The following is a 21,796-nucleotide window of genomic DNA, read 5'->3' as shown; positions in this document are numbered from 1 at the left end:
TGCTCTGGTGAGACCCTCACCTGGAGTACTGTGTCCAGCTCTGGAGCCCTCAGCACAGCATGATATGAACCTGTTGGAGAGTTGGGCTTGTTCAGTCTGGAGAAGAGAAGGCTCCGGGGAGACCTTATTGCAGCCTTTCATTACTTTAAAGGCGCCTATAGGAAAGATGGGGACAGACTTTTTAGCAGGGCCTGTTGCGATAAGAAAAGGGGTGATGGTTTTAAACTAAAAGAAGGGAGATTTATACTAGATATATAGAAGAACTTTTTTTTTTTCCATGAGGGTGGTGCGGCACTGGCACAGGTTGCCCAGAGAGGTGGTAGATGCCCCATCCCTGGAAACATTCAAGGTCAGGTTGGACAGGCTCCAAGCAACCTGATCTAGTTGAAAATGTCCCTGCTCATTGCAGGAGGGTTGGACTAGATCACCTTTAAAGGTCTTTCCAACCCAAACTATCCTATGATCTTCCCTTCCTAATGAGCCCTCCATTGCAACACTCCAGTCATGGGAGCCAACCCACCAGATCTCTGTGACAACAAGACTGTAGGCCTGCAACTGCATACATATCACTAACTCATCATGTTTATTCCCCATACTGCATGCATTGGTGTACAGGCACTTTAGAGAAGCACCCCGGCATGTTGAGATCCTGAAAAGGGTTTGGGGGACTTCCCCACATTTATGTCTTTTAGGCACTTCCTTGTTAACATGCAAGTGCTGCAAGTGTCCTAACTTAAGCCCCATTTTGTTGGCTCTGTGATCCCTTCCTGTCATGTCACCCCATGCCTTTTCTCATCTTGACATAAGAAATAAATTATTTTACAGTGAGAACAATCATTCACTGGAACAATCTTCCCATGAATGTAATGGAGTCCCCATCACTTGAGGTTCCCAAAATGCAACTGGATAGGGATTAAACAATCTCATTGAGGCTCCATTTTCCACAAAAGGGTGGACCAGACGGTCTTTCAAGGTCCCTTTCAACCTGGACTGCTCTATGATTTTGTAGATAAGTATCACAATACCAGCACACTCAATAAAAAAGTCCTGAACAGCCAAGAAAATAGAAATCTAATCTCTTGTCAGCATAGTTCAAAGGAATTATTGAAAAAAGAACAGTTATTTTGGAAAATATCCAGTGAAAGGCCAGTAAAGAAGGCAAGAGGCAAGGAGGAGGGTGTGCCCTGAAGGAAGCTGTGTCCAGCAGAGAGAAGCCCACACAGGAACAGATTTATCCTGAAGGGCGATAGCCTGCAGATATGACCCACACTAGAAGAGGCTGCAAAGGAAAATGCATTGCTTTCTGATCACAATTATGCCTTATGCACATACTTCCTTCTATTTCAACATTTCACTATCTAGATGACACCTAAAGAACAAACAACTATCAAACACAAAGGTTAAATGAGACTCGTTGTGCTGTGAATACAAAATTCTTCCTGTTCTCCTGTTTCTGGAGAACACAGAAGTTAGCTGTTACCTAGTAATGCCTACAAAGCAGTTAGCCAACACAGAAAAAGCCACATCACTGTGCACACTTTGCCTCCAAATGAATCAGCAGGAAATAAGGCTGTCTTCTGGAAACTAAGAGGATATAAAATGCCAAAGCAGCAGAATGATAAAGTCAGCAATGCCCTGATAGCTTAAAAGTGGTATTACAGCTTAGAGGTGGAGCCCTTCAAAATCCGTACAGGATGGTCTGTAACAAACTGCACAGATGCTAACCTTAAAAAACAAACAAACAAACAAAACTAAAAGCAAAACAACCCCCCACCACCACAAAAACCCCACAACTATTCAACCATTTGTGACCAAGAAGCTAAATCAAAAATTCTCAGCTTGCTCAAGCAATAAAATATAACAGATGAGATTTTTTTTGTAGCATGTACAAGCCTCCTTTCAGATGTTTACTTGATTAGGTTAATGAAACTTACTACTTCCATATATTTCTTAAAAGTCATGCTAAAAAAGCTGACAGTGTATATATATGTATAAAAATCCTTTCCTTAAATGTATTGGCAATCAATACTTCACACTGATTCCTTCAAGTGAGTTCTGTTTGCCCCTCTTAATTAGCACTGCCTTCCCAGGGAAAATTCTATTCCTTCTCCAAGCTAACTGTGAGCAGGTGAACCCACTGAGACATGAGCCTTGGAATCACAATGTAAATTTCTACCAGGTGCTTCACCAGGTGTGGCACCATCAGCAGTCACAGTATTTTGTTTCCTTTTGGAGAAGCAAGCAGAATATGTTTCTTCTTCACTCACCAATGCATTGATCTCAACCGCAACCTAAAAATTGTGCAATTAGGCAAGTAGGCAACAGGTCACCTTGTGATGATTCTTTTTATCCCTTAACAGGAAAGCTTGATATGGCTTACTAAAATGGAAGTATGTAAAAAAGGTACTTGAGATGTGGCACTTACACTAATCAAAATTGTTTTAACTCAAAGTCTTCATAATGATAAGGAACCCTTCATTCTTTGATATCAACAGAGGAATTCTGGAAATTAATAGAAACACCAGTCTGTCTTATGACAGCACAGTGATCTTTATGCTACAGCCATCACTGCCAAACACCTGAACTCTTCTCTATGCCATTCCTTCACCATTTCAAATAAACAACTTTAGTGGGTTGCAGCCTGTTTTAAGTTTCTGCAAAAAGCATACCACGAGAATCTTACATTTTATAACTTCTCACAGATACTGTTCTGCAAGATTATTATCTAAATATGATTAAATAATCCTCCTCTGACATTGTCATCCACTGTCGTATCTCCAGGCTACTGATTTCTTTATGTAAGCAAGCAAGTGACTGCTGGTTACCCTGTAGACAGTGTTTATATTATAGTATCCTTAGGGTAGGACAGTTGTTTTCCACTCACTTTTAAACAGAGTTACTTTTGTATTCACTGAGACGTATCATCATTAAACAAAGTCAAAACCAATTATTTGAGTATGCTGTTTAAAATTAAGTATTTTGGAAGTTAGTTACATATAAGAATATCAATATTAGCAGTTTTTAATCCCTACTTAGTATTAAGACAAATTCTCAAGTCTTGGACTTTGCCAGGAAAATATTATTTATGTAGGCTAACATTTCTGTCATGGAAAAAAAAAAATCTTTGCAGAAAGCACACTGTCAATTAATTCCATTTTCATGTGTCTTTAAGGATTAAGTTTTTTCATCATGAATATGCAACAGAAAAAAAAACCCACATCTTTATGTGTGGTGAGATGTTAGCATCTGTATTCTGTTGCATAACTGAAATATCAAGTATTTATCTAAACCATCACTAAAGACACAAATTCATTTTTGTTAGGTTTTTTAAATGTATATATCTTGTCTGTAATACACACCACTCATACCACACAAATTAGATACCAGGCTTCATAGAAATTGTACAGTTTGCAGCCATAACCACAGCTCATCTGCTGTGGTTATGCAGCAGTCTGGCTTAGCAGAGAATGAAGCAAATGTTTGCCTGTGTTGATAATGTGGATTACCCCCTGCTCTTAAGAGAATGCATAAAGAATAATCCCAAAGCACAGGAAAAATTTGCACACTAAACAACAAAGAAGTCATTCAGAGAGGGTTGGTCAGTACATATAGGATGATCAACTAAATGATCAACTGATAACTATTATGGAGGTTTTTCAGGTTTTCAGCTAAGTGTTTAGCTGGACATTTAACATTTCATACTTTCCAAAGGAGACAGTTTTAAAAATTCACCCTGAAGGTAGGCGAGGAAGATATTTCAGTCAGTAGAGGCATAAGCACTTCAGATTACTTGGGTTTGCTGTGCTTCTTTTAACTTCAGATGAGTCTATATATGATCAACTACATACCACAGAGTGGATGATGCATGGTCCTATGGTCACACTGCTAACCCTAGAAGACTTTGAAAGTTTCAAGTTTCTTGCACTCAACAAGTTCAAGATGTTAACACAAAGCAACAAACTTCTTCCAAAGAAGTTTCATACTGATGAACCTGTGACTAAATTTACAGAATGTTGACAGATTTTCTTACTCAGTCTAGGGCTTTCCTTGAAAAAACATTTACTGTCAGATAAAGTTATCAAGAAAGATAACTTTCCAAAAATAATTTTCCATGTGACATATTTGTTAATGTGCATGAGAGCATTTCCAAGCAGTGTATCACGCCTACAGCCTACTCTCTATATGTCCATGCATGTGATTTCAGGCGTTGGCTGACATAAAATTAAGTACTACAGCATTTGCTGTCATCTCACACACCGTTTAGGGGTGTGTCTGTGGTTGGGTTTTGGTTGGTTGGTTGGTTTTGTTTGGTTGGTTAGTTTTGGGGGTTTTTTTTAGCTTTTGGCACGGTTCAGAGACTGAATACACTGTTGGTTTTAAGAGTATAGCTGAGAACACTGAATACACTTTTTTCACGTCTCAGGTTAGACTTAGAAATTGTTGACTCTTAGCAGAGAACTACGAATGGTAAAAATGTGATTAAAGAGTTACAGTTTCTTTTCTAATTCCTGAAAAACACCTTTGGGAAAAAACACCATTGCATTTCTGAATCACACACCATAATTTTAAAAAAATTACTCAAAAAGACACACAACTGGAAATAACAATAGCCCATTTAAGAGCTCTCACGTGGAGTTGTTTTCAGCATTTCTTGTGTGATCAAGAATTTGAGGATTTCTTCCACCACACCATTACAAAGCACAACACACACAGAGCAGCTAGAACCGTACAGTAGAAACTATTGTTTACAATGCTATACAATATCTAAAATGCGCTCGTTTTCCTAGTCCACAAGCAGAGGCTGCATGAAAGAGAACATATCCGTATTGAAATCAGAGTATAGGATCAACATAAAGACATTGCTTCAGAAAAAGAAAATCCCAAGACTACAAGAACTTGCCATCCCTCCATAAAATACTGCAAGGATACAGTCTAGCAGAGGTGACCCAGAAGACAAGAGCTGCTTAGAAGTGCAAAAGAAGCACCAAGAGGATTATTATTGTCCTATTCCAAGAGTTTCTTGGAAAGTACTTTTCTTCAGATGCTTTGAAATTGTCCAGGTGAATGAACCCTGTAGTGCAAGCTGAACATAGTTTAGCAAAAAATTTCAGGAGCGAAGTACACCTATAAATGGCACAAATGTCCTCCTTGCACTGAGAAAGCAGCTGGCCCATCTAGTATCTTGTTTACATTTCCCAAGTCTTTTTTTCCCCCATGTTTCTCCCAAGCACATTCACTTTGGTACTTAGCACAGGCAAACTGACAGCTGTGCATATGAGAAATACTATATGTATCACATCATTGCTTTTCAAAACACCCATTAGAATTTCTGTACCACAGATGTCTAAGACAATTATTTACTGAATTGGATAAAGCTAATAATTTAACAAATAATCTCAGTTTTCAAATTGAGCAAGTAACTGTTGCCGTTTTCTAGAACCTATGCAGAACTACACTTACACCAACTGTCCTCAGGCCAGCTGCACATTCCATGAGTTCGGTTCCTTGATCCATCTGGAGAAAGAAAAAAAAATTAATAAAAGAAATACACCTTTGCTTATATCTTAGAAAATTCATCTTCAAATTTTTATTAATCATTGAAACTGTTGAAACTGGCCCTTTTTTACAAACATGGTACCAAATACCATGTTTGGTTCAAAACACAAAGTAGTTCAGGATGACTGCAAAATCTAGGGGACGTGATTTTCTTCATCACAGCACTAGGCACATTTCAGTCACTCACATTTATCTCACTTTTTCTATTCAATTATACTTAACCAGGATGTGCATGTAGGTGCGTACGGGAGGTCCTGACAACTCTCCACCAATACTCCCTCTTTCCTTCCTTTACGCAGACACTTTATGGCAAATTATTTACAAACCATGGCTTCTGTCTTCATCCTCTGCTTCCACTGCAGAAGCAGAGATTTTGCTTTGCCCATTTATCTGACATCTTTTGCAGTAGTCCTTCACTAAAGCTCAGAATGCTCCAGGCCAGCAGAAAGCTTGCTGCAGCTGGGCTTCCACACTACAGTACTATTGCTGTCACTCCCTTGGCCTGTAAGTTGGAGTGATCTGAACACTAGAAAAGCAGGTTAGATCCCAAAGTCACCTAATAAAGTCTTCTTAAAAAGTTTGTTAGATGGGGTTGCATTGTAGAGGAATTTCCCTTGTGTTACAGAGTGGACAGAAGAAAGATAAAATATATTATTTTAAACAAACATGCAAGATGTACAACCACCCCCAGCGTGACAAAACCAAACTCAGCTACGCCACGAGGAGGGAGGAGATTTCCTTTTATTCACCTGTTATGCACCTGCGGTTACGCTGAGATCGCCCTGCCACTATTTCATCACTCCCCAGGAAGCCGGCACTCAGGTCGCACAGCACCAGCTCCCGCGCCCGCAGAGTCCACCCCGGAGACGGTAGCCGCCCGGCCAGAGCAAAGCGGCAAAGCGGCCGAGCAGCCGCGGGCGGGGGGTCGGGCAGCGTTCGGCTCTCAGGCGGCGGGGCGGGCGGGCCGCACGTGGCGGAGCGGCGCACGAAGCCGCCGGCCGTGCCCGCCGGCGCGGGGCATGCGGCTGTGCGAGCGGAAGCCCCTGCCAGCGCGGCGACGGTGCGCGGCTCTGCTGGGGTCGCTGCTGCTGGCCGCCGCCGTAGCGCTGCGCGGCACCGCCCGGCCCTGCCCCGACGCCCGCCTGGAGGCGGCCGCCCACCCCCGCTGCCGCCAGCGGCTCTACCAGGCACTGGAGCTCTCCCCCAGCAGGAGGATCAACTGCTCGGGGATCGTCCGCGGGGATGAGAAAGCCATCCAGGAGGCCCGGCTCAGCAACCTGGAGGCTGCAAACAAAAGAGTTTCCCTGACGCCCGGCGAGTACCTCAATATGACAAAAGACTGCAGCAAGTTCAAGGAGACCCGACGGTTCATCGAGTTCCCGCTGAGCCAGGAGGAGGCAGACTTTCCCATCGCCTACTCCATGGTCATCCACGACAAAATAGAGATGTTTGAGCGGCTCCTGCGGTCCCTCTACGCCCCCCAGAACATCTACTGCGTTCACACTGACAGCAAGTCCCCGGCCGCATTCCAGGAGGCTGTGCGGGCCATCGCAGCCTGCTTCCCCAATGTCTTTGTGGCTAGCCGTCTGGAAAATGTGGTCTATGCCTCCTGGTCCCGGCTGCAGGCTGACCTCAACTGCATGCAGGACCTGCTGCAGAGCCCGGTGCCGTGGCAATACATCCTCAACACCTGTGGCACCGATTTCCCCATCAAGACCAACGCCGAGATCGTCCGTGCCCTGAAAGTGCTGCAGGGGCAGAACAGCATGGAGTCCGAGAAGCCCTCAGCCGTCAAGCAGCAGCGCTGGCAGTACCACCACAAAGTGGGGAAGTTCATCTCCCGGACAACCACAGAGAAACCGCCACCACCCCACAACTCTCCCATGTTCACAGGCAGCGCATACATTGTGGTCACGCGGGCCTTTGTGCAGCACGTTTTCGAGAACCCTACAGTGCAACAGTTCCTCGAGTGGGCCAAGGACACCTACAGCCCTGACGAGCATGTCTGGGCCACCCTCAACCGCATGCCCGGTGTGCCAGGCGCCATGCCCCAAAGTGACAAGTTCCAGCTCTCGGACATGAACGCCCTGCCCCGCCTGGTCAAGTGGCAGTACATGGAAGGTGACACCAGCAAGGGTGCACCCTATCCGCCCTGCACCGGCCAGCACCAGCGCGCCGTCTGCATCTACGGGGCAGGCGACGTGCCCTGGATGCTCCAGCAGCACCATCTCTTGGCCAACAAGTTCGACCCCCTCGTGGACGATGCCGCCATCCAGTGCCTCGAGGAGTACCTGCGACACAGGGCCCTCTACGGCCGGGGCCTCTGAGGGGAAGCCGCGGAGACCCTCGTCAGCACCTGCCTCCTTCCGTAGGCGGAGTCCCGCCGGCGGCGCCTGAGGGACTGCGGGAGGGGCTGGAGCCCCGAGGCGTGAGGCGAGATGCGCGCGGGCGGGTGGATCTGCGCTCTCCTGAGGAGAGGCAGCCGCGCGCGCGCAGAGCCGCCGGGCGCGCGAGGTAACTAACGGTCAGAACGGCTGCGCGGCCCGCGGGGTCCGAGGTGCGGACCGGCCGCCGGGCGGGAAGGCTCGGCCCCCTCTGCCCTGCCTCCTGCCCTCCGACCCGCGGGCTTGTCCTCCGACACGGCGCGGGGCGCGACCTCCCGCCCGGCCCCCAGGCAGCTTTCTCACAGACAGTCTGAAGCGGAGGTAGTGTCTTTTTCCATTCTCCTGCCACAGTCTATTTGCAAAAGTGACCCCCGGACTTCTTGTTGTAGACGGGCAGGGCCAGGTTATGGTCCGTGGTGACTCCGCGTTCTGGTACAAGCAGAGCTGAAACTATAATAAATTGTCTTTTGGACGAAGCACCTGGCAGGCCACCCGCTCCTGGCACCTGCTGCACTGCTTAGCTTAACAACTGGCTGCTGCTTTCATGTAACTTTAATTTCTGTCAATAACCACTAGCCAAAAAAAAAATCTACAATAAAATAAAATATACTCAAATAGATGGTCTTTGGTGTTCTGTATCTTATTTCTGAGGAGAATGGGTTGTGCTCCTAAGCAGAGCCATTAAACCAAGAATCCCCTCAACACCTCAATTCTCCATCTGTAACACAGGGAGAGGGAGGCTTCTGTAGTTAATGGTGTGCAAACCTACATTTTTCTAACATCATCTTCTTTCCCTAACCCTGTGTGGAGAGCTCTTGGTAATATAATTGCCATATCCAGTACTGTACCTGGCCTTTTAGAAGAACAAAACAATCATCCAACAGTGTTATTTTCTTAAGTTTCTAGAAGCCAAAAGAATTATTTGTGAACTTTTGTATTTCACCCTCATGTATTTTTCCCACCTTCTTACATTAAAGCCAACTATTATAGATCCAACAGCTTTCACTACCTATAATGCTGACAGATTCATTCAGTTATCTTTGTACCACCAAAAAAAGCTTCAAGTAAATTTTTTTGTCAGTAAATACTCTCACCTTTATAAATTTGAGGTATCCAGTGCAGAATTACCATCATACAAAGAATATATGAAGTAATTCCATAGCACCAGGCTATGGATGAAGTTATGACTGCAACCACACAGGTCTTTGAAATATTGATTTAAATAGGATGAGATTAAATAATTGACGTGAAAATGTGTGTCACTGCAATTTTGTTAGACTTTTTTTAAACAAACTTGGTTGTAAAATGCTGATTTTTAAAATGCCATGGTGATTTCACAGTAAATATAGGCAAAAGCCCTAACTACTGGCAAGAAAAGGTCTTAAACATAAATACCCAGCATATCATTGTGTGTTTGCTTATTCAAAGAGAGCAAATAAAGTAATAGGATTGCTGATCCCAGTGGGAAACTTTCCAACTTCTGTAAAAGGATATTTGCTACAACAGAGATAAAAGCATAAATGCTAACCTGATAGTAAGATAGAAAATTTAGAAATGGTTTCAGCAGAAAATTCAACATTAAATAGCAAATTTCTCCATGTCTAGTAAATTCTTTTAGAACAAACAAAACCACTGACTAAGGGTAAGCAAAGTCTCTCAACATAAAAAACTGCATCTAACCACTGTAGCCTAATCTGATTTTGCTTGTTGAAGCTCTTTCACTTACTTTAAATACATACATGTTAGCCCCAAATGGTAAACTACTTCCAGTGGTTCATTGGGGGACGGGGATATATTAAAGTTTCTGGACTAAATCAGGCAGAGCAGGGTCAGTGTGTTTCTATGGCATGGTGTTATCTTTTTCCCTTGGAAAATGACGAAAAAAAGGTGCACATTCATGGAGGGAAAAAACAACCCATACTTCTCTGTTCTAAGGAATCACATCAAAACTAAACTCATCCATTAAATAAATGTCCGTAAGATGATCCAAATAATTTATTTCTCAAAGAACCTTCTGAGCACCTGCAAAGGTGTTTGGGAGATAGGAGGAACCCCAGCCTGAAATAGTGAAAGACTATTAAATGAGGGAGCCCTCTACTATTTTGCAAATCTATCTTAAAGACATATGTATACTTATAGGTTACTTACAGATTTGTTAACAGTAATTTTTATCCCCTTTACTCTGCAAATATGCTTAACTTCTTCAGCTGTTTCTTCTCTCAGAAATAGTGTGCTTGCACACACTATTTAAATAACAGTGTTTCATCTATTCTTGACAGACAATGCCCTGACAAAAAATGTTACAAATGGAAAGACAGAGACAAGTATTTAAATCTGGAAGGGAAAAAAGCACCACTTCAAATCTGTTCCATGGTAAGTCTTTTACCAAAATCAAAATAATTTCTCTTTTAATGTTACTTGTTGCAATCTATGTTCTTCCTGGTTAGACCCGGAGACAGAGAATCTCAGCATTTATCCACATTTGAAAGAGCTTGCCCATAGAATATGAAGGCCTCGAGTGAAACCAGCATACCAAAAAACCAGCTTGTCGACATACTAAGAGGGACAGCAGTTATCTGACAACATACCTTACATGGCCTTCTCCATTCAAAAAGATCACTGATTTGTTTGAAAACAAATGTTCTGGCATTACTATCTGTATATGTAATCAACTTGTAAACTCCCACATCCACATTTTCTTGATTCAAAGAAAATGTTCCGTTTCTATTACTCACAATTTATCTCAGATGATTTGGTTCCAAAACCAAAGGTGTATCTTGTGTAAATTTATTTTCAACTCACCCTCTTCTTTTGTTAGCAACTTAACTTCTTCTGAAAGAAGGAGACTACGCCCAAATTCAGAAGACAAAAGAAGACAAAAAGATTCTTAAAAAGAATGTTCTCAGCATTTCCTCTTCCAAGGACATTAGAAATGTCAGATTTATGAGTGCAGTCACATGCCAAAGCAGTGATACATAAAGAAAAAAAGAAAATATTTATGTCTACTTACATTACAGATGACAATTAAAAATATCACTCTAATTTCGAACTTTATATGCCAGAAATCTCAAAGTATCTTAGAAATAAAATAGCTAGCACCTTAGAAAACTGTCAACGGGACACAAAGAAAAGACTTAACTTGCCAAGGTGAGTAGCAAAACTGAACAAAGAGTAAACTTCAAATAGAATAGGAAAAGCTCTAGCCCAAAGTAGCATTGGCATATCAGAATATAGGATCCCCTCCAAAGGATAGGTTAAACCCTATTTGAACTTCTTCAGTAAAATCTTGGGCTATCCAAATTGGAAATGTAGCCAGATCAGAAATATTAGTGTTAACTTTGTGTAGTGAGAGGATGAAAATCTACTTCTGACACTCCTGTCTGAAATTTTTAACTAACAACCTGAACTTTAAATAAACCACCAGTTGTTTAAGGAGAAAAAAATATGCTGTAAATTGCCATTTTACCTTTCAAGATATGCACAGGAGGAAGGTAAAACTATAATTCTGAAATCTAATAGCAGATTTTTGTTTTAATCTCACCTGTCTTTAATTTATACTTAATTTCTAAGTGGTTTTCACTTAAGTCTTACAAGAACAACCTAATGTGAGTTGAAACTGGCATAAATACATACATGCACACGGAGTCCATGAACAGCTCTTCTTAACTCTATAGTTGGGAGGGTCTGTTTCCTTCTTGCTTTGCATTTCTTTCATACTGTATATGATCATCTCTGAAATGTTCTATAATAAAGAGATGGGTCAATGGAAATTAATGGAAATTTTGAACTAGAAGCAAACATGACCTATAGGAACAAAATATTGGTGAAGTATTTGCAGTCATGAGTAAAATTGATTCAGGAAACAGGGTTGGGGTGTCCTTTTTCTTCTGACTGCAACAGCTGTGACCATGAAACATTAACTAGACTCTCAGTGAACTATTTCCTACTTCCTTGGAGGGTGCAGGCTCTTTTAGTGCAAGATGAAAGCCAAAATATTAATACACCTGTGATTTGCTACCTATTAAGGCATAATGGCTAATTTATACAGTAAATTTATCTTTGAGCAAAGCTATTTTCCTAGCAAAGACCAACATTTAAGTTACAGTGAAGGAAAAAATCCACATCTCCCAGTACAGTCCTATTAAAGTTAAAATGCTTTTTAACCATGCTCCTACTTTACATTTTCCACCCACAGGAACATACAGAGTACAGAGAAGCAAAACCAAGTCACTAATACCTTAACTGAAATACTATCTCCCAAGCTGCTGAGATCCTTAAAGGCAAATATCTGTGTTTTGTGTAACTCATCTACCTCATTGTACCTAGTCATTGTGTAAAAATTCATAATGATCCTGATTAAACTTGTCTTCTGGGAATTCAACATAAGTTATTCATGCTCTCCACTTTAATTTGTGTCTCTCTGATAACATTTGAAGTCAGATATTGACACCCCTGACTGAGCAAACAGCTTACTTCAGATAACATCCTGTTTCATGTACTTGCGGAATTCACAAAATCCTTTTTCTCTAAGCCATGTTTAAACACAGGCTGTCACCCACAGCCGCTTCTGTCTTGGTGTTTATTCTTTTTCTTTACTTTCTTTTAGTTAATTTACTTTCTAAATAGAAACATCCATTCCAGGTCAGGGTGCAAAGGTATCTTTTACTTTCTCTCTGCTACTGATAGGTGGAAGCAACTGTGACCTTTCTGAAGAAAATTACCAAAAAAAACCAAAATCAATGAATCAATCAATCTGTGACACTACAGGCAGGGAAAAAACAAACAAACAAACAAACCCCAAATAGCATCAAGTATGCTGATGCTGTAGCAAGTGAGACAGTTTGTCTTCCACTGATTATTAAAATGGCTTAGTATAACAAAAGTGCAATTAACACTTTCAGGTGTAAGTTCTGCAAATCCCTCAAGACCACAAAGCACATTAATCATATGAACATGGAGGGATTAGCTGAAATTCAAACACACAACCTAAGAAGTGGCAAGAAAGTTATGGAAAATAAAGCCGTAAAAAGCAGAATACTGGCACCAGATCCCCTTACCTTCTCTTTGCTCCCTTCTCCTTCAGTGAACTAACTGAAAAAGCCTCCACAGAAGTAGTAGATCCAGAGCCTGGACAAACGCCATCCCAGAAAATGTGGTTAGAGCCAAAAAGAATGTGCTGCCAAGCTAGTATCAGAGCTTGTGTTGACAGCTGTGAGGTTTGCAGGAATTAATTCCTCCAGAAGCACAGGCAACATTCTCTTGTGCAGTGAGCAGGCAGCAGTCTTCAGCCCACAGGCAGATGCTCCTCAAGGCACCACTGGAGCAATTCTAGACATCAAAAAGGTTATTCCCAAAAATTACACCTCAGTATGCTTCATGAGCTGTTTTCTAAAGAGATGGCATAGTTAACAAGGTAAATACGTTACACTGAATGATCTAGAAACAACAACAACCAAAAAAAAAAAAAAAGGAACTAGAGGAAAGCTAGGAACAGACAGTATTTCCAAACAAAGCACCGAAAAAAACAGGTAAGTTGGAACACCAGAGCAGTGCGAGGTTTACTTTAGAAATCATAAAGTAATCCTTATTCTTGTTTCTTTACATACACAAAACCAACAATAACTTCTGCAGTTTTCAACAGTATATTCACTGAACAAATAAGCACTAAAGAAGTGGTACCTGTAGCTTCTGCACTGTAACATAACTGTGCACGGAACGAGGCTCCCAAATGCCCTGCTGCATATGCACAGATTGCCCTTTAGCTCTCAAGAACAACAGACCACAAGAGCAAAGAATAGCATTCATCACAAAAGCTGAAGTATTCTTTGTGCACCTGGGTAAACTCAGCAGCCTGTATGCATCCAGATTTGAATTTCATGTCCTAGAAACACCCCACAGATGCAAAATTATCAGATGCCTGCATTAACACTGAACTGTCATGAAGGAAATGGAAGATGCATGCGTAAGCTAATTTTAGGAACAATAAGCAGATAAACTTACAAAAAATAGTTCTTCTATAAATTAAATACAGAGTACACAGAAAACAAGAAGGATTCTGCCATGAGTGTGGAAAACAAGTGGATTGCAGAACAGCATCTTGACGCATATGCCATAACCACACAGAGCTAGCCCATGTTTCCAGAAAATTATAAACAGTGATATTAAATCATTAAGCAGATATGAAATAAGGCTTCTGATACTACCAATAATTAGCAGCAGCAATACAAAAAGTTCACAGTACATGTTTACCTTTCTTCCCTTCAGTTTTTATTTTTGTTTGGTAACTTCTCTCTTCCTGTTGTTTTGTATGAAAGGCCGCCTGAGACTTTGGGCTGGAAGGGGAAAGAAATGTCTACATTACAGCAGCATATGTTACGACTACACACTTGTTCCTACTAATTTGTTTGCTGTTTCACCTAAAAGATTCCCGTACTCCCCATTTGTGCATGCTTTCTAGCCTTTCACACAGACTAAATTACAGATTCCCCCAGCACACAGTCCCTTCGTAATCATTGTGCCCAGGAACAGATTGCTTCCTGTCCCCAACCACTGCAGTTGCTCCAAAAGTGTTTGAAGTCTATTGTGCATTTCTTTTAAGACTACATTGCTATTAACAAAAGGAAAGTCTTAGAACACTTAAGCAGCATCTGTAACATTTAATATATTTTTTCATCTATGTCACTTTTTCCCACTCACTTAACTCAGGCTAAACAAGCTAATCAAGAACACCAGTGTCACTTAAACAGTTGCACATTTTTTCAGTGCAGTAAGAGTTAGGTAGAGAACATTTCAACTAATTTCAGAATGTCGATCTCCTTTTCAAATGCTTCTTTACATGGCAAGGCAATATTCAAATTTCAGTTTTCATGCTGAATAGGAATCACCAGATAAGTAGTGTATACAGTTCAAAATATTACTGTTATGCATCAGCACAGTAACTCCTCACCTCCTCACTTTTTCCTTCCAAATGAACCAAGTGTAGAGCTTCAATGGGACTATTACTACTGCTTTTTTTAAGCAAGTCAGTAAAGTTGTCCTGAACTATGAACATCATAATTTCTGGTTCCTGCTCACATTTATTTGAATTTCACTGATTACTAAGAAGCAGACATCTTTGTCAACAGAATTATGTCTCCTTTCATTTGCAATTTTTCTTAGCATATCTATTAATTACATTATTTTCCTTTTCAGTTAAACATTGCATGTCCTTTCAATTAAAAGCTAAGGTAGCACTAAGTATCAAAGTAGTAATACACAACTGTTGAAACACAACAGAAGCCTAATAGAGGAGTATCAATGAACTTTAACTAGAAATCTATTCCCCACAATAACCTAACATCATAATTGTGCTTCTCTATTAGATTTGTTTTTATGGAAAAATGCTATAGTAAATGTGCTAATGCACACTTAACTAGAACAAAAGCATATATATCATTGTTTGCATTAGGAGGGAGTCCAAAAGCTACAGAGAACTAGAGACTGAGAAGCCTCTGTCCAGAGACAGGAGGAGACTGCAAAGAACTGAAGGTAAGAACAGCCAATTTTTATACTTGTAAGGGGCAAAATTCAGTTTATCACATGATATTAGAGAACAAAAATGTTTAAACCTAGAACACTGTGTCTGATGTAGAAAAAGAGAAAACCACAGTACAGATATACATTTGCATCTTTTAAGATAATGATCTCAACAGATACTTCTTGTGCTGTTCAAATGATGGCAACAGTCTGTTCTCCTGGTTTCAAAAATGGTTACTTACCAATCTGCCATTTGCAGCAAAGGACATTTAGCATACATACAAGACAAAAAAAATAATGGTAAACATAATACTTGAAACAGTCTAGCAAGCAAGTTTGTGAACTCCTTTCTCACTTGAAGTGAGGGAAACAGAAGTTAACCAGACCTCAAACATATATCCTTTGATGTCCAAAGGCAAGACTTAAAGATCCATAACTTATCAGTCTGGAAAGGTATTAGAAGAGATACTAAAGCTTTTACTTCAATTAGGAGACTGGGCCGCTGACATGTAGAGAAAAATTTCAGTATGTAAATTATGCTCCAGTTTTGGTACAAACTATAGATTTAGACTGCTCTGAAGTTACTCCCTGACTTTCCAGTGGTCTTTAAGTAGCCTACTGTCAAAAGCAAATGAATTTGACACTGCTGAGGCAGCTAGCATTCCTATGACCACACTGGGACAGTCACTGCCAAGTCAGACAAATGAGTTGTCAGTATATTGTACTCCCAGCAAAGAAACTATTTTAAGGGTTTCTCAGTAGTTTAGTGGAATGCTCAAGTCTAAAAAAATGAATTTCCCCATTTGATATCTCAGAATTCATAGCTCGGCTCTTTCACTGAAACCCTGTTGGCCAGGAATCAAATTAAATGTATTCCACATAAACTGAAAACAAACAGCACTAACATTTCTTCAGAATGTAGTGCAATCTTATGAGACTCAATTTCATTATTTCAGTTTGATGAGCTGTACAATAACTTTGATACTTGCGCCAGTGTGTTATTAGCAGAAGGTACCAAAAGGACAAATTTATATATAGAAAGATGCAGTAACAAAGACAAATATATTGGCCAGCGCGAGCTGCTACGCTTTTGTTGGTGTCCTCCTCCATCACTCTAAAACAGTCATTTCTTGCAGTACTAATCAGTACAACCATACTCAGAACTCTGTAACTGAAAGACCTTTGCATTTGCAGCATTACTCTAAACATGCTTAAACAATATTGGGAGAATAGATATTAATGACTGGTTTTAAAGTTTCCAATGATCACTCATTCACAAGTTTTTAAATAAAAGTTTATTACAGAAATTATTTTGAACAAAAAAGGCAACAGTATCTGTTGTAAATTAAAAAACAAAAAAAAAAGGTAACATTGTATTCGTGCCTTAGAAGGCAGACTGAAGAAATGCTACAAGTATTTCTTCCGCTCTCATTGGGAGGCTTTCTAGTACGGATTAACTCCCATCCGCATCACAGGAATTAAGTACCAACACAGTCCCTTTCCTTGCTTCTCTTCAGGAAGTGCTGCATATTAGCAGAAAACATAGTGGACAAACCACAGTTCTATTCATTCTGCAGTATTGGAACCAGTGTCTAGGGAAGGAAAACAAAAAGTGTGAGTAATACATACCCCCACTACAGTTGAGCATAAAGAGAACCAATAACATTCTCTAATAGCTTCCCCAAGCTCCAAAGCATTCCTCAAGCATTTCAGAACATGTTCTGTACCTACCCAATTCCCCCCACTGCTATCAGTGCTATGCATGAACTGCTTGTGCCTCTTCACTTCAGTTATCAACATCAAAAAGAGCCAGTACAAAACTTGAAGACTCTGCACACACATCATTTCCTATTAAGGCATTAAAAATAGAAGCAGCTTTGCTCTAACTCATAGTGATACACATTTTAAGCATATCTGGCTAAATCACGACCTACTAATGAGAAAGCGGTTTGCACATCCAGCAGCATAAGCTCCTATGAAGTGTGGGCGATCATTATTATGCACTTTAAAACAGACGCAAGAATGAGCATGATCTTCATAAAACAACCAAGAGCAATTGTCTGTTCTGAACTTTTGTCAGAAGCACCAATTAAGACCAGTGCAATTTCTGGTATTACTACCGTCACTGCTTTCTCATTCTTAGAGCCATGGAAAAAAATACTTAACTTGGCTACAGAGAAAGACAAGTCAGTGTTCACTACGTTCTTTTAGCTTGTGGGGAAAAAAAGGCTGCAATGTTAACAGCAACTTTAAGTCACCCAGTTCTTGAAATCTTATCTGTATACTTTATCAAGAGTGAAAGTGATTAATACTTGGAAAGTAAGGTTTCCTCTATTTGCTGTAATACATAAAAAATAAACAGGGTAAGATTATATGCTTGGCTAATGCCAGAAGTTGAGCAAACAACAAATCCTCTCAACTCTGTAGAACTACAGCTTGGACTGACCACTGCAATCGTGCCAGCATCAGGAAGCCACGGAGAACCTGTTTCAGAGGTCTAGGGTATATTTATAATAAATAAAGCCTTTTCCATTCTCAGTACTTCTTTTTAGCATCACACTGCAGGGATGAAACAACTTGCACCACTTCACAAACCTTTATCGATATCCTGCCACATTGAGGGTTTTAAAAGTTATAAACCAGCTTGCCACAAAAGTCACCAAATGACTTTTTTTCAAGGGACACTGACAAAAGTAATCCAGTCAAGCAGATATGGAACATAAACTCCCATAAGCAGTGTACATACAGTGGCCCTGTTGAGCAATATGCAAGTCTTATAATATGATTTGCAAATGCTAGCATAAGCTTTTAATGTGCTTGCATCGCCTGCTATCAAATACAGCAAACAATTGCTTAGACATTTTTCTCAGACAATTGCTCAGGCCAATACAGCACTCCTTGAACACAATAAAACATAGTGGTGTTCTAACAAACGGGCTAATACTAGAAAAATCACCACACAGAAATTCAATTAAGATTACCCTTCCAATCCCAAACATACTGTGATACTGTGTGATACTTCAAACTTTCCCAACAACAGGTGTGCAGCAGCCTGTAACACATTCCCATTTCAGTGCTTGTGAGTGAGGGAAGCATTTAGCTTGTTTTTATTTCATTTTTCATCATATGCGAAAGAGAATGCAGAACCCTACTTCTGTCTAAATAATACAATCAATCTAGCTTTAATCACACATTTGGTCAAAACTTTCTATAAATTATCAAGTCCTGTGTCTCAGCTTATTTATATCATATCCCATACTTACTTTTTCCATCACATGCTACAATTTTCACTTTATCCACTTTCACAAGTTCAGTGACCTCCCTGAATTCAACATCATTCAGTACAAATGTCCATACGTTGTCACAGAACCTGTATGTATTCAGAGACCCCTTTAAAAAGACAAGAGATATTATCTATAGGATACAGCCCCAAAGTAATAGAAAATATGTTTACTATCTACTGAACTACATACCTTATACAACTAGGGTAGCCATAAAGCCAAGTATGAACCTGAATGCATATAAACTTGGCAAGAAAGCAATTCTAAGGAAAACTGTAGTTTAAATGCCCTCCAGTGGCTGAAATTGTCAAGACCATGTAGTGATACGGTCTATCCAAGGGGAAGCTTCACAGGTACGCTAGGAAGTTTTATAACTTTCCTAACACGTACAAAGGATCAGTATCGGAAAAGATTTCTTAAAACATGGGGCGTAAGAATAAACAGTTACAACAGTGATCATAACAAGATGTAAATTCTGCAATTGTTTAAATAAAGCGACCCTTTAAATTAAGAAATCGTGACAAAACTGACCTATGTGACATAAAGAGGTATCCCTCACTTTTGATGTGTTACTGAGGATGTTGATATGCAGACCTTTTAGCCTTCAACTTAACATCTTTTAAACTGATAGTCTTGAACTTAAGCTCTGAGTATATTTTTTTATTTCTCCACTAAACACATTCTGAACAGTTTCCTATACCATGTTACATACACAAAGCAAGTTAAGTGTGCTAGAGAAAAGAAGTTAGGCTCTTTTTAACATATCTGTACGGTTTAAAAGTCTAAAATCTTAACATGTCGCTTCCTTAATGTGCTCTGCAGAGACTGTAGAAGAATTATTAGGACATCAGTTAATAGGAGAACCAATTTTTTTTTCCTCAAAATTACAATCAGGTTGACATTTAACAATTTGCTGGCTATTGACATTAATTAGGGTGGCTGGCTGGGAAAAGAGACAATTTTTTTCTATCATACCTACAGAAAATAGTTACAAAATGATCCAATTACTTGCATAAGCATAGATCTACAACTCTCTAGTCTCTCTTCACATCACAGATGTGGCTGAAAATCTGGCCTCATCTCACTTCTGCTAGGTACAACTCAGAGAAACAGAAGTCTCCCTCTCCATCTGCATGACACTGAGGATGGCAAGGCTACCCACCAAAGCATTTCCCTCTTCCCCTTCCCCAGTTTTCATCCATTCACCAAATCTGTTTCTGATTTTTGCATTCCTTAAAAAAAAATCCTTGGCAGAATAAGATAACAAGCCTTACAATTGCATACACAATATACACATACACAGTCATTATTTCGGAGTCAAAATGAAGCTTCGTTTTTGTTTAGAGCACACAGCTTTTAACAACATTTTGCATCAATGTGTAGCTACTGTTCCTCATAAAGAACTTTTATATATTGTTATCTTACCCTGAAATTGACTCTGTTCCTGACTCGTTGTGCCAGTGCCGAATTTATAGCTTTATCAAACTGAAGTAGCACCTGAAGGGCCAACTGAGGCGTGATTTGCTGTGACTAAAGTAGTTTAAAAAAAAAGTTTTGAGTTGTTTCAAAGTAAACTCAAAAATGCAGTAAACATTAAAAACATCAAAACAAAGTTCATGTGAGGCAGATGTCTAGAAGAACAATTCGCAGAAGTATTAAGTTCCTGCATTTACTTCTTTTCCTGTTTTAGCTCTGAGACAAGAAACCATGTGCTAATATGATATTTTGTGCTACCGAGATTTTTTTTCTGATAAATATTCATTGGAAACAAACAAGGAAATCGATTACAGTGTTCTACATTAATCTGGCTCTTTATTTACTGGGTCACACAACAGAGAATTATGCCACTTACATAAAACGTTTTCCTTCATCTGAGATGTTAGCAAAAAGACTTCTCATGTGAAGAAATTATCAGTAGCTTTCGATTTCAAACAGTAAGTTTTCCAAATGTTGGTCATAACTACCCCAATACAGCAACCACTAAGCCGTTTTAATAACTAACCTCCTCTTTTATAAGCTGACTGCCAGGCCCCAAACCCCCACACACACCTGTATGAGCTCATCCAGACTCTCCTGAAGACTGTTCCCCAGTGTGGTGTTCCTGTACAGCTGATAGGCCATGGTTTATCGAGGCGGGTTGGACACGCTCCGATCATCCAGTGCTCTGGACGCCCGTTATGGCCTCGCTCTAATTAAAAGAAAAAAAAAAAAAAAAAAAAAAAAACACAACAGAACCCTGAATGTACAACACAAAGTATGGGGAAACAGATTTTTAAAAATCGCTCCGCAAACGCAGACCGACAACGACGAGTGCTCAAGAGCACCAAGGTGTACGGAGCGGCAGAAGGGCCCGCCGAGAAGGCCGCAGGGGCAGGGAGGCCGCCGGCCGCCACCGACCGGCCTTCAACCCCGGCAGGCAGGGAAGCGGCGCGCCGGGCCGGGGCCGTCTTTGTTCGCCGCCTGTTCGGCTTCCAAACCCGTCTCCGTCCCCTCGCGCTCAGGAAACCGATGCGGGAGTTCGTACAAGCGCTGAGGGCCGAGCGGCCTCGCGTCCCGCCCGCGCCGCCCCCGGGCCGGGCCGGTCCCCCTCGCCCCACTCCGGCCGCCCGCGGCCCCGGAGACCCCGGCGGCCGCAGCCCAGCGGCGGACGGCTCCGACCCGGCATCCCCGCCGGCGCCGTAGGCAGGGGGAAGCCGCGCAGGCAGCGCCGCGCCCCCAGGGCGCACCCCAGGGCGCACCCCGGGGCTCCCTCCCGCTGCTGCAGACCCCGCCAGCGGCCCCAGCCTCACCCGCTCCGAGCGGCCGGAACAGCTGCGGACCCCTCCTCGGCCGCCCCGTGACCCGGAAGCGGAACGGCGCGGGCGGGGGCTGGGCCCGGCCTCATCCTTCGCGGAGGCCCCGCCCCGCAGCGGAGTGCCTGGGTGCGGGCAGCGGCTCTTGTAGCAACACGGCTTTGTCCGAACCGCCTCCCTTACACAGCGAGTTAACGCTGCAGGGGGCTGAGGTTACCGTTCTAATATTTTATGATAACAGCCAGTTAAAGTGTATTTCCGGGTTTAG

General features: G+C 41.4%; 3 protein-coding genes across 4 annotated transcripts in view; 1 reads left to right on the top strand and 2 right to left on the bottom strand.

The window, feature by feature from the left end:
• OTUD7A (OTU deubiquitinase 7A) overlaps positions 1–6,381 on the bottom strand; it is a 153,639-nt gene extending 147,258 nt beyond the window's left edge. The window contains exons 1-2 of one of the 2 annotated variants that reach the window (XM_071813825.1): positions 6,306–6,381; positions 5,461–5,514 (exon numbers count right to left, since the gene is read on the bottom strand). The gene's annotated coding sequence lies outside the window, so the exon portion shown is untranslated. Of the gene's footprint in view, positions 1–5,460; positions 5,515–6,305 lie in introns of those variants that run through there. The other variant, XM_071813824.1, reaches the window with a different exon arrangement.
• A 194-nt stretch (positions 6,382–6,575) lies between these two features.
• Positions 6,576–15,474, top strand: GCNT3 (glucosaminyl (N-acetyl) transferase 3, mucin type). Its single transcript, XM_065847578.2, has 3 exons — positions 6,576–8,261; positions 10,220–10,313; positions 15,388–15,474. Exon 1 carries the CDS (start codon positions 6,576–6,578, stop codon positions 7,881–7,883), a length of 1,308 nt encoding a protein of 435 aa, XP_065703650.1. The 3' UTR covers positions 7,884–8,261; positions 10,220–10,313; positions 15,388–15,474.
• A 1,261-nt stretch (positions 15,475–16,735) lies between these two features.
• On the bottom strand, positions 16,736–21,633 carry GTF2A2 (general transcription factor IIA subunit 2). Its single transcript, XM_065847905.2, has 5 exons — positions 21,526–21,633; positions 20,786–20,924; positions 20,162–20,266; positions 18,719–18,845; positions 16,736–17,047 (listed from the first exon to the last, which is right to left on the bottom strand). Exons 2-5 carry the CDS (start codon positions 20,855–20,857, stop codon positions 17,022–17,024), a joined length of 330 nt encoding a protein of 109 aa, XP_065703977.1. The 5' UTR covers positions 20,858–20,924; positions 21,526–21,633; the 3' UTR covers positions 16,736–17,021.
• Positions 21,634–21,796: the final 163 nt, after the last annotated feature.

This window comes from Patagioenas fasciata, chromosome 12, assembly GCF_037038585.1.
Source record: "Patagioenas fasciata isolate bPatFas1 chromosome 12, bPatFas1.hap1, whole genome shotgun sequence".
NCBI lineage: Eukaryota > Metazoa > Chordata > Aves > Columbiformes > Columbidae > Patagioenas > Patagioenas fasciata.
Note: the sequence above shows the minus strand (reverse complement) of the source record. Positions and strands in the feature narration are given on the sequence as shown.